The sequence below is a fragment of the Tamandua tetradactyla genome, chromosome Y, assembly GCF_023851605.1.
Source record: "Tamandua tetradactyla isolate mTamTet1 chromosome Y, mTamTet1.pri, whole genome shotgun sequence".
NCBI lineage: Eukaryota > Metazoa > Chordata > Mammalia > Pilosa > Myrmecophagidae > Tamandua > Tamandua tetradactyla.
The window spans coordinates 10,372,016-10,385,186 of NC_135354.1; the positions used below are offsets into that span (position 1 = coordinate 10,372,016).

Genomic DNA, 13,171 nt, shown 5'->3' on the forward strand with positions numbered 1-13,171 from the left:
ATTGCTGTTCTAGCCTGTGGGAAAAAAGAACTTCTGTGGTTATTGTTTCAACACTGCCAAAAAGAGGTTGAGAAACTGCACTCCCTCTGATGTAGGGGAAGGTTTGCAGAAAAGCACCATCTTCTGGACAGCCCAAGAAATAACACCTTTAGTGAAGCAAAAGGGAAAAAAAGTGTTTTTTCCTTGCATTTTCCTAGTAAAAATTTAACAGAGTCTTAGGGAATTGAATGACAGCACAAAGTTTACAAACTTATGTGTTATGGTTGTCCCAAGAGGAGAAGAGAAGGGAAAAGGGGCATAAAGAATTGTTGATGAAATAATAACCCAAAATTTCCCAACCTTTATGAAAAATTTAGATATCCATGTCTAAGAAGTGCAAAATACTCCACAAAGAACAAATCTGAATAGATCTTCTCTGAGAAACATGCTAGTCAGAATATCAAACACCAATGATAAAGAGAGAATTCTGAAAGCAACAGGAGAAAGTATATATATCAAATATGCAGGACATTCAATAAGACTAACTGGATTTCTCATTAGAAACCATGCAGGCAAGAAGACCAAGGTATGAGGAAAGAGAACAACTGCCAGTCAAAAATTCTTTATCTGGCAAAACTGTCTTTCAAAAATGAGGGTGAGTTTAAATGTTCACAGATAAACAGACATAGATTTCATTAACAAGAGACATGCTGTACAAGAAATACTAAAAGGAGTTGTGCAGGCTGAAAGGAAAAGACAGGAGAGAGAATCTTGGAGAAGAATGTAGAAATGAAGACTTCAGAAAGGTAATTAAAAAGGTAAAAAGAGAGACATAAATAAGATATTACATATGATAGCCAATGGATAAAATGGTTGAAGTAAGTACTGTCTTTACAGTAATAACATTGAATGTTAATGGATTAAACTCCTCAATCATAAGACACAGGCTGGCAGAATAGATTTGAAAAATATGAGCAATCTATATGCTATCAACAAGAGACTCAGCTTAGACTTAAGGATACAAATAGGCTGAAATTGGAAGGTTGGAAAAAAGTATTCCATGCAAACAGTAACCAAAAAAAAGAACTTGATATTACCTATGCTAGCATCAGGCAAAACAGACTTTAAACTCAAAACTGTTCAAAGAGAAAAAGAACATTACATATTAATAAAAGGGGCAATCCACCAAGAAGAAATGACATAGATATTTAGACACCTAACCAGGTTGTTCCAAAATAATGAGGTAAAAACTGGCAAAACTGAAGACAGAAATAGACATCTTTACAAGCTGGAGACTTTAGTATACCTCTCATTAATAGATAGAACATCTAAACAGAGGATCAGTTAGGAAATAGAGAACTTGAATAATATGATAAACGAACTAGACCTCACAAACATATACAGAACATTGCACCCCAAAACAGCAAGTTATATATTCTTCTCAAGTTTTCATGGATCATTCTCCAGGATAGACCACAGGTTGTGCCACATAACAAGCCTCAATAAATTTAAAAAGATTACAAGTATATGAAACTTTTTCTCTGATGATAGAATGAAGATGGAATTTAATAACAGGTGGAGAACTGGAAAATTCACAAATATATGGAAGTTGAACAACATACTCTTAAAGAATCAGTGGATCACAGAAGAAATTGCAGAAGAAGTCAATAAATATCTTTAAGACAAATGAAAATGGAGAATACAATATATCAAACTTGTGGGATATAGCAAAGATAGTGCTGAGAGGGTAATTTATAGCCCTAAATGCCTACATTAAAAAGGAAGAAAGAAGTAAAATCAAAGACTTAAGTGCATACCTGGGGAACAAGAAAAAGAGCAGCAAAATAATTCTAAAGTAAGAAGAAGGAAATAAACTACAAAGATTTGAGCAGAAATAAATGAAATTGAGTACAAACAAACAAAAACAATAGAAGTATTGAAACTGAAACTTGGTTCTTTGAGAAGATCAATAAAATTGATAAACCCATAGTCAGACTGAAAACAAAAAGAAATCTACATGTAGGCAGGAAGATATCAAAAGTATCAGTAAGCATGTATCTATCATTCACCATAGTATTGTAACTGAGTGAACATGCAGCAAAAACATAAAGCAGATGTGAATTGCATTGCATTTATTGAGTTAATGTATAAATTACTAGGTTCTAGCCATTACTTCTGTACCTCCTGTTAAGATGTTTTTTTACCTTCATGAATTAAGGACATATTAAAGTAACTGGGGGGGTGTAGAAAATAAATTAAATTCCAAGTAGTGGGATTGTATATATATATATAATATCATCACATATCTTTGAATGTAATGACTTATGTGCTGTCTCTTATATTAGTTTTATTCTTTCTCCACTCAGTATGGCAAGAAGAAAATCAAATATATCGACTATGAAAAGCAGCACCTGTACTTCTACATGGGTGAGTCTCCTTGGAACCATGTACATTATCATCACATTTGGAGGCAAATAGTCATCCAGCCAAAGGACAGGACTGGTATCCTCTCACAAGAGACCAACCCATGTCTTATGAATACAGAAAAAAGCAGCTTGTCTTGCTTCAGACTGACTGGGGCAAAGAACTAAACAGGAAAGTAGAACAGTGAATATCATTTTTAACAGCCATCTCATCACTCAGGTAGAAGCCTGGGAACAAAAGGCACTGCAGGTTGTCTGAGTAGAAGAAAGCTGTCTTCTACCATGGCTTCCATATAACTGTAGAAACTATTTTGATGGACAAAGACTTATATATTTTAAAATATGTATGAACCTGGACCCAGGTTTGAAGGAGAATATGTGTATCTGAGTAGTTCCAATACCTATAAAAGAACATTGTAATTGAACATGCTTTGCTCATATCCAAAATCATGACAGAAAGATTTCAAGAAGCCCCAAACTCTGCTCATCCAAAACATGTTTGCAGAATTGAGAAAGAAACCAAAATCAGGAAAAGACCCAAATATTTCCCATGTACAAATACCTCTCAACCAGGTGTGATTTTGTCCTCCAAGGAACATTTGTCAGTGTCTAGGGCATTAACATTTGGTTATCACAATGGCAGGGAGGATAATGGTATTGATATCTAGTGGGTAGAAGTTAGGCTTGCTGCTAAACATTGTACAGCCCCCTCAAAACAAAGAATTATCTAACCCAAAATGTCAATAGTATCGAGGTTTAGAAACCCTTCTACAGAAGATCTGATGTCCCAAGTGTTGGTCACCAGTGGCCACCTGTGGTCTGATTGATGAGAATAATTTTCAGCCCATTTTTTGAGACATTGCACTGACCATTGCTGGAATTCAAGAGCCCCCAGCTTGTACCAATTTCTCACCCCTTCTCTCGTATAAACAAAGAGGGTGAGAATATCTGTGTCCTACTTTGTAAGGTAGCTGATCCCTAACTTAAATAGATGTACAGTCACAGAAGAAAAAGACTGTTGGAGTTCCTTTCCCAAACTTTCCTGAGTAGTATGTCTTTACCTCCATGTAAGCAAGTCCTGAGACATGCCCTTAGCTCATTAGGAATGAATGAATTGTGTAGATTCACTACTGAATGCCTGCCTCACAGACCATGCTGACACCAAGAGCTGTCTCACTGTGTCCTTCAAGTACCATTTTAGCATCTCAGGTACAATTGAGACTCCTTTGTTTTCAGGTAGCCTTGTTGGTCCTGCAGGAGATGCAGGTAACTAACTCTCTGGGTGGGATATAACTACATTTTGTTTATCTCTACCACCCCAATATATTATGATAGGATCCAATTCCAAGACTGTGAGGACTTAAGTATTCCATAGCCCTTGAAAAGTTGGAAAGTTCACAGAGAAGCTCTTCTGGGACATCTCCATTAAAAGTTCTCAAATCTCTAAATGTTCCCTAGTTCCTAGACAGAGTTTGAACTTGAAGTTATAACCAACAGAATTCCTGGGTTTGGGGGGGCTACATCAATTTTTTGATCAGCCTTTGAGACTCAGAATGCTCAATTGGAGTCCAGTATATGGCTCTAGAATCTCCACTTTGCATTCCTTCCCAGAGGCAGTATTCTAGAATGGCATGGTAAGGAGATTGGTGCCTGCTGGCTTGTGATGGGTCTCATTCTGCTCATTTACTCACCCTCTTTTTTCTGCTCATTTTCAGTTGCAGTTCCATTATTCATGCCAGTATGTTTCAACCTGCAATCGATGCGATCTATGTACCTTCGAAAGCATTGGACAGTGAGTAATTTCTCTCATTCTCTAAAACCAAAACCAAGTAGAAAAGGGGAACAGAAAATGTTTGATAGCTTCCATGTGTAGCTTCCCTGAGTAGAAGAGCTTAAGACTTAATCAGCATGTGGGAAGGGACCCCAACTCAATAAAGAAGAAATGTATTTGTATTAACAGCATGTAACTTTCAAGTATTTTTCTCTCTTCAGGATATTGTCTGGGTCAGCAGCTTTTACATCCGCCACTTCATCACATTTGGCCCTTTTTATGGAATCTTTGGAACGATATTGCTCATATTTTTGGTCAAGTAAGGAAGCAAGAATATTGTTCTCTTATTCCCATAAATCAGATAGAGCTGATTATGACTAGTAGAAGATTATGACATCATGCCTCACTCTCTGCAACTAAGGCTTTCCAAAGCAAATAGTTAAGAAAACTGGGGTCCCCTTCCCTCTCTTCTACTTAATTTTTTTTATTTTATCTGGTTTAATCAAGGACAGTCTTGTGTTCAATTAGAACAGAATGCTTAAAGCTGTCTTAGAATGACTCTGTACTGGAGTGACTGAGTGAGTTGAACTATAACCCAAATAGTCTGAATCCCAATACATTACAAAAAAAGAGCTGAAGAGAGAGAGAGAGAAAAACCTGACTAGTGAAAACTCTCCTAACTCTCTAAAGCTGTTTCCACACTGCCTTGGCGTGTTTGAGTTGTACCCAAACCATGGAATTATCCAAGCTGATAAGGGCTTGGAGATGGCCAAATGCACTGCTTCTGAGACTTTAAAGTATTAAAATGGGAATTGCAATTAAATGGATCTGGAGGTAGCTTGAGATTCAGCACTTCTCATGAATTACAAAGTCAGACATCAGTTCTTGCCCTAGAGGCACTCTGAATATTGAGAATCTAAAGACACATTTTTTTTTATAGTTTTGTTTTGTTTTTGGCATGGCAGGTGAGAATTCTGCCACTGAGCCTGAGCCATCGTTACACTGCCCAAGACAATTTTTAAAAGTGGCTTTAAAATCCTGCTTATCCATTCAAATTAGAGGGATATACCAAAGGCAAAAAGGAACTTGGATCACATGACTTTAGAGCCCTTAATGTCAGGGGATGATTTCAGAAGTCTCTCTTGTAAGAGATCTAGCACATATAAACCTGCTACCCCATGCTAGGCCTCTCAGTCAACACATCTGAGACAAATTAGCAAGTCAAGATGATTTAGAAGTTTAGAACATGCCAAGTTTAGAACAAGAAAAACAGCATGTAAGAAGAATTTACCCAATCTCCATTTGTTTTCACTTGCTAAACTCATGATTGCACCATTCCAGCTGATCTCCAAGTCCTTTAAAATTCTAATGCATTTGAACAACATAACTTCTGCCAGAGATAATGGGAGAATAGGGATTTTTTAAAGTTATTCATGGCTAGAGATTTTCACCAAATCAAAATGACTTCAGACTGTCATCGTTTGACTGAATAATCCTCTTGTACTTTCCTATTTATCCTCCCCCATTCTGAAGCATTATTATTATAAATCCTAAACAATAGTAAAGACATGCATCAGATTCTTTGCTGAAGGCTTAACATATGTTATCTTATTTGATATAATCCTCAAAACACCTTGTAATGTAGGTAGTATAATCTTCATTTTTTTGCTAAAGGAACTGAAGCTCAAAGAGATTAAGTCATTTCTCCAATGTCTTAGAGCAAATAAGGGTAAGTGCCCGTGCGAGTGCCAGGACTAAGCCAGAACCTGAATTTGGGTCTATCTGATGATGAAATACCAGTCTTCTAACTACTTTGCATGTGCCCTTAATTTCTCCAGTATTTGCACTAGTGCTAAGCAAACATTGGAGGCACTGTTCTTTCAATTTTTTTGGTAGGGCAGATCATGAAGCTAAATGTCAAATAAGTCATTCTCTATATAAAGAGCCTGGAATAGCTCTCCAAGGAGGAAAGCAAACCACCTGAATTTTACTGGAAACTTTAAATTCCTTCTGTGACCTCCAGTTCTCAGCCAGCTCTGCCAGAGGTTATACATGCCCAATTATTGGAAGTGAAATTTTACAGAGTCATTAATTCCTCCTTTTATCCTCTGAAAGGTTTCTTGAAAGTCCCTGGATTGCATATATTACCCAGATGAGCCACATACCAATGAAAATGAGTTCAGAGGAAAACCAGGACTGGTTTAGCACTCAGGTAAATGATGCTGTTCCTAGGGTAAGATTCATTAAACTATGCTGCTTTACAATCTGGTTACTGAAAACAAAATACCTCACACTTATTAAATGCTTGCCAGGAGCCATGTACTCTTAAGAGCTTTGCATATAACTAAATGAAATAGGCAGTATGATTATTCCCACATTCTAGATAAAAAATTGGGGTGCAAGCAGATTGAGTAACTTGCACAAGGTCACACAGCTGGTAACTTGTAGAGGCAGGTTTTAGACCCAGACAGTTTTATTTCAGAGTAGTTGCTCTGAATCAGAGAATCAGGAGACTAGATAGAGTTTAGGGACCAAATGCAGCCTTCGCTTGTTTCTGTAAATAGAGTTTTATTAGAACATAACCATGCTCTTTCATTTACATATTTATGTGGCTGATTTCATGCTACAACAAAGTCATGCTGTGACAGAGACTTAAAATATTTACTGCATGACACTTTACAGAAAGGTTTTCCTAAGCCCTCCTCAAAACCCCACGTGACCCAGTCTCTTGAAGGATGGCACTCCACCACGTGAATGTGAGACTGCAAGAATTACAGAATAATTTTACATCTAGAAGGACCCTGAGATTTGTCTCATTTCATTTAAAAGATAAAGCAGAGCAAGAGGAGAAATGGGCTCCTCTCCAAACATGCCATTAATGTTGAACAGTCAGGACCATCCCCAAACATCTTTACACTCTAAGTGAATGCCTGCTCCACTGAATCATGTTACAGTTGACAGGGAATGCCAGTCATTCTCCTAATCCCTTCTCCAAACTGACACCTACAACTCAGTGGAGCCTCTGGAGGATGTACAGCAGTGGTTCTGAAACTTTTTGGTCTCAGGATCACTTTACACTCAAAAATTATGAGAACCTTAAAGGCTTTTATTTATGTAGGTTACATCCATTGCTATTTGAAATTAAAACTGGGAGATTTTCAAATATTTATTTATCCATTTAAAAATAACAAGAATAAGTCCAACGCATATTAATGTCAGAGTGATGATATCATCACATGTTTAGGAGCCTCTGGAAAATTTTACTGTACAAGGATGACAATATGAGAATGAAAAGGGCAAAAAATGTGTTAGATGTATTAAGATGTTGGTTTTGACCTTGTGTATTCCCTGATAAGCATCTTTCAGAACCCCAAGATTCTTTGAGCTGCACTTTGAGAAACACTGGCATAGAGCACTTCAAAAATAACATTCAAAATAGCACCAGCTTCCAGCTAGAATTAAACCCTGAAAGTGTGTGAATAAGATGATGTTCATGAATATCTTTAATTATTTTTGTATGATGAGTCCTCTTGGCAGTTTGGAAAAGCTAGTGAACTTTTTTTCAAGATAATGTTTTTTAAATGCACAAAGTTAAAGACACGAGATTACAAAAGAAGCCACTTACATTGAAATGCACTTCTATCCACAGAGCCCTTGTTAGAACACTTGAATGCTTTATCCTTCATTTAAAAGTGTTCCCAGTCTTCCCTATAGGACTCTAATTCCTACAGTCCCATTGTCACCTACCAAATTCTACCAAACACCCAGTCCTCAGTCACAACTCCTTAGTCTTTTGCATAGCCAAGTTTTGCTACTGGCTTAGTCCCCTCAACTCCTAAATACTCTTTCATAGGTCTTGTCTTAGAGATACTTCTTAGCAAAATGTCTTTTTGTCCTTAATCTGTTTGAGACTTGGGATATTAAATGTATTTTTTATATCCCTCAGAGTGTCTTATACATAATATGTTCATGTTAAATATTGGTTGAATGATCTATAGAATAAAAAATCAACTTTTTTTTATTAGATGCTTGATCATTTATATCTAATGTAAGCCTTTTTCTTTGCAGGTCTTGGCCACCTGTAATGTTGAACAGTCTTTTTTCAATGACTGGTTCACTGGACATCTGAACTTCCAAATTGAACACCAGTGAGTAATAAAACAGATAATGATAAAAGAAAGAACAGTCACTTATAACAGGTCCCCTGCCCATAAAGGCCAGAGCAGACCCCTCAGGGTCTCAGAGGAAAAAAATGAGCCAGGATCCTTCAAAGGTTTCCATCTTCCTAGAAGGTTCAATGGTAAGGGTAGGAGGAAGAAATGAAGGAGGCATGACAATTGAAAGTAGATGGAGTGGAATATTGGAAAAGTACCAGTGACTCAATTTCCAGGTTCCCAAGGGTTTAGAAATTGATAGTTGTTTTCTTTGCATTTGGTTCATAGATTAAACCCAAGAAAAATTATACCATTTTGGTAGCCAAGTTGTGTTGAAACTGCATTGAAATTTAATTTAAGTTTTTATCTCTTTAGAACTGACATTACAAAATCATCAGCAATGAAATCCAGTCTCTGAGGAGAATTTTAAATGGTATCTAGTGGTACTTCACCAATGAATTAGTTATTGGATTAGTTAGGTGAATATATGTTCTCTTAAAGAAAAAGAAAATAAAAGAGAAACTTTGAGAGTCAATCTCTCCAGAATATTCAGGGAAGGAAGACCTTTTCTTGGATCCTCTTTGTATAGCCATTTCTAGGATAGTCATAGAAAGAAAGAGGTCTTATACCTATTTCTAGATTTTCTTGTTTTTGCCTTTATGTTGGTTTTTAAGAGTCTCAGCAAAACAAGAAAGGATTATTATTGATATTTTATCAAAGGCAAGGTTAAAACACATGAAGGTGATCTGGCTGATGAATAGAAAACCTTTGGAAAATAACATGCATCTCCTCACTTCTTATTGTCCCTTAGGACCTTTCTCGTTAAACTATGACTAGAACTTATCAAATACTCATCTATTCATGGGGTAGGACATGAAAAATTAAAGGGAGAGAGAGAGATCTCCAGCTCTTTTAGAGAGTTCAAAGTGAACAATAACTCTATGTACTTTATTTGACCTGGCCAAAAATAAGCACATTTAATGGGTGTAGAATTTATTCCCTTATCATTTTCCATATATTTGCCACCCTCAGAGCTCATGCAGGTGTTACCTGACTATGATGATAGTGTTCAGACCAGAGTTTTTTAACTTCCCAGAAAAAAAAAATTATTAAGCAAGGTCAAGGTTAGGTCTGTATTACTGATAGGATTTTACTTGGCAATAGGAAAAGAAAACACCTTTGAGTTTCTTTTTAAGTCTAAGTTTTTTTTTACCTCTCTCATTTATTTCCTCAGTTTGTTCCCCACGATGCCACGACATAATTATTACAAGGTGGCACCTCTGGTGAGGTCACTTTGTGAGAAGCATGGATTGCAGTACATGAATAAGTCCTTGTTAAAGGCATTTGGAGATATCCCCAGGTAATAATATATTCTCTCTCAGCTCATACCTCTCATTGCCCTTCCCTGCAGATCCCAAGAGTATTCACTGGCTTTTGAAGCATTCATCCAAAAGTGATTGATTAAGGATCACTTCTTTGACCCACATGCACACAAGGCTCAACAGGGAACAATAATAACAACCATGATGGCAATAACCCCCCTTACCTACTTCCTATGTAGGTACTTCATGGGAATACACTTTACTGCCTTACTAGATTTGAAGATTTTTCTAAGATTTTCACCCACATGGCCTTTTGTGTCTTTAGAATTTAAGTGGTGGAAGGGACTCTCAAATCATCTGCTCTGGGGTTGAAAACTTAAACCTGTAGGGTCTGCCAGAACTGCAATGTGTGAACATAGCTATAGTGACTTACCAAAACTGTGGGTCTGTGGGTACTGAAAGTCCACCTTCCTCTTTTAGGCACTCATATGCAATTTCTGAAAGAACCTTGAGCCCATTGGATTAACAGTCAGTTGTGCATGCATTTTTTTTCCAAGTGGAGAAATTAAAATTTCTATAAGATTTCTCTTTCTTGGGGGAAAAAAAGAGAATCATGAACGAGGCATACAGTTCTAACTTCAGACTCAGGACATGTCTCCACCTGCCTTTGTACCTGCCAGGTATTTGACCTCTCTTCTTTATTAGAAAACTCCTTGTCCCTGGCCAACATATTTCCTTTGATGCAACCTGCCTGCAATGTTCTTCCAAGCTGTAACCTCCCCCTACATCACCTTGTCAATTGCCATTCACTCTTCAAGGCTGGTTTTAAATGTCTTCTCTTCATATCAGTCTTTTCTGATTACCAACACTATATCTGTTGCAGCACCTGCTTCTCTTCATTCATGATCTTTATCTTAATAGTTATTAGATAACATAAGGGGTAATAAATTGTTGGGCATATGTCTCCCAAGCTAGACCAAGAACTCCAATTAGACAGGGCCCACTTCTGTCCTATTCATTGTTGCATTCACAGAGTCTAAAAAAATATCTTTCATGTTGTAAAACAGCCTGAATAGGTAGATATAGCTGGAATGGTGTACAGGTAAATGCTCAAAGAAATTTCTTTTTTTTAATAATACTGGAGAAAAACCTAAGGTGACAGTCAGGTTACAGAAGGAAAAACACCCAGTCTCATCCTTAATGAAAAGGTTAATTAACTACAAAAAACAGTTCAGAGTATTTGACTCCTCTGCTGGGAGCCAGATACAGCTGAAAATGACAAAGTTGCCTTAAACAAGCATTGGGGCAAATGTTCCTTGGAGAGGCCTCCTTTAACGTTTGAATCTCACCTCCTGATTATTATGTTTACTCTTTCCACAGGGCCTTGAAGAAATATGCAGCTCTCTGGGCAGAAGTTTACTATGAGACATGATACAGAATATCAGCTTCAATGCTCATCTAATCTCATCTCCAAAGGGGGCTGGTGAAGGTGCGAAAGTTCTTCTCTGCTTACATATCAGTGCCATTGGCCTACCTAAGAGTGCCAGGAATGCAAATCCCAAGGAAATATGATTACTCCTTCCTACAGTCTTTCTCTAAGAAACAGAGGAAGCAGAGATGATTTTGGCCAGGGGGATAAAAGGGAAATGAGAGTCTGATGGTTTTAGTTTTTCAGTCGATTCTGGAACTTAGTCCTACCAAGAAATACTAGTCAGATCATCTCTGCCAAGAGGGCATAATTACAGAAATCAGGTAAAAGTTTTGCCAATGAAATGGATGAAATGGGCCAAAAAAGAAATCTTGATGGGGTATGTTGGAAAAGTGTGCAGTTGCTCTTAGAAAGAAACCATGTACTTAAGAAATACTTGCTGTGCACACATTTTTTGCTGATTTCTCTTTAAATTTGTAAATTTCTTGGTCCATAAAAATTGAATATAATGAACATTAAATTCTCTTTAAATATTTCAATACTCACTTTGGATTCTCATTATTGTACCTGCATATGTATAATTAGTGTGCATATATATTTTTATTTCAAGGGAAGAAGTTGGGATTTCTGTAAAGTCATTCATAGGAACTCCCCGAATCCAGTGCCAGTAGCAACTGATCAAGCAGGTTAAAATTCTATATATAAAGAGTATCCTATGTTCTTCTGAAGTCTACACTGGATGAATTTTGGCCGTCTATTCCCTACTTACCAAAGAAGAACTACTATACCATATTATTGGGTGACCCCAATGAAAGAAAGATCTTTGTTTTCTATTCATAGACTACAGGCTGTGTCAAGGCATTATTCTAGCTTATTTTAGGATGAGCGTGATCTCACCAAAACCAACACTGGAAAAAATTAGTGGACCCTCTCAGTACCTACTACTGTATTCTAGTGTCTACTTTTTCTTATCTATTCCTGGGAGACATAGTTTAAGTTGACCTCAGTCTGCAGGGAATGAAATCACAATAGGACAAGCCTCCAACACCAGTTCCCAGCAAGTCAACACTGTTGGTTTACCTCAGTTATATGAAATCCTACCAGTAAGCATTCATTTCTTTGCTCCAAACTCTCTACCAAAAAACTCTTTTGGGTTTGTTTGTCTCTTAATTAAATCCCCAGTGAAGGCTGACATACTTAATAATTCATATCTCCTGGGAAGTTAGCTGTGCATATCAAGGCTAAGAAAACAAGAATTAGTTGTCTGGGAGGGAAGATCCTTGAAAATGGCTATATTGTCAAATAGTGAAGAGTTGGGCTGGTGATGAAAAAAATGAAAAGTTCTATTGACTCGATTAAGAATAGTCCTGGATGGATGTGGCAAAAGTACATATTTCTCCTGCTGGAAAGTCTATAGATAATTCTTCCTGCATGAAATCAGGGTTGGAAGTGGTAGCAGGATACTCTCTATTTCCTGTTCCTACTCCCACAGGGATGCCCAAGCACTATTTACTCTCCAAGTCACTAGGAATAGCAACCAGATATCTCCTTGGACAAACTTGCTACCTCCAAGGCATTCCCCCTTAGTGTCAAAAAGAGCCCAACTTCATAGTTCCATGTATGGGGTTGGTTGCTGTTCAACTTTCATTTAGACAGATAATGTAGGGAAGACATGTGAAATCAGTTCTTAAAAGGTACTAGGTAAGAACTAAAATTTACTCCTTTGGTATACATTTAATGATGAACAGCTTAATGGGTTGATGGTCAAAAAGAAATTATCATTTTCCTTAATTCAATAGTTCAAACAATTTTCACTCTCAACCATGGTGGCTGATATTTGCAGTTGGTGGAATAGGTGACTGAGTATTTATTTTGCCTGTTCAATTAGTTTCCTAGAGGAAGGGGATCGATGTCTGCTACTTCCACCTTAGGCCACCAAGAAATGAGTTAAAATTTAGATTATAAGTCCTTCAGATCACTTCATTTCTCTCCTTCGTGCTTTATAGACCTCTGTTCTATAGGTGTATGAATGAAGGTGACTTAATTAGCTAGGCTCATACCTCTTTAAACTAAGTGACACCTGAGAGTTATGT

The 13,171-nt window shown here is 37.1% G+C and overlaps 1 protein-coding gene across 1 annotated transcript in view; it reads left to right on the forward strand.

Moving 5' to 3' along the window:
- Positions 1–11,081, forward strand: part of LOC143672585 (fatty acid desaturase 2-like protein FADS2B) — a 31,943-nt gene extending 20,862 nt beyond the window's left edge. The window contains exons 6-12 of the mRNA XM_077147179.1: positions 2,346–2,406; positions 4,118–4,194; positions 4,395–4,492; positions 6,289–6,385; positions 8,242–8,321; positions 9,562–9,687; positions 11,030–11,081. Coding sequence (XP_077003294.1) covers positions 2,346–2,406; positions 4,118–4,194; positions 4,395–4,492; positions 6,289–6,385; positions 8,242–8,321; positions 9,562–9,687; positions 11,030–11,081 — 591 coding nt within the window. The remainder of the gene's footprint in view (positions 1–2,345; positions 2,407–4,117; positions 4,195–4,394; positions 4,493–6,288; positions 6,386–8,241; positions 8,322–9,561; positions 9,688–11,029) is intronic.
- Positions 11,082–13,171: the final 2,090 nt, after the last annotated feature.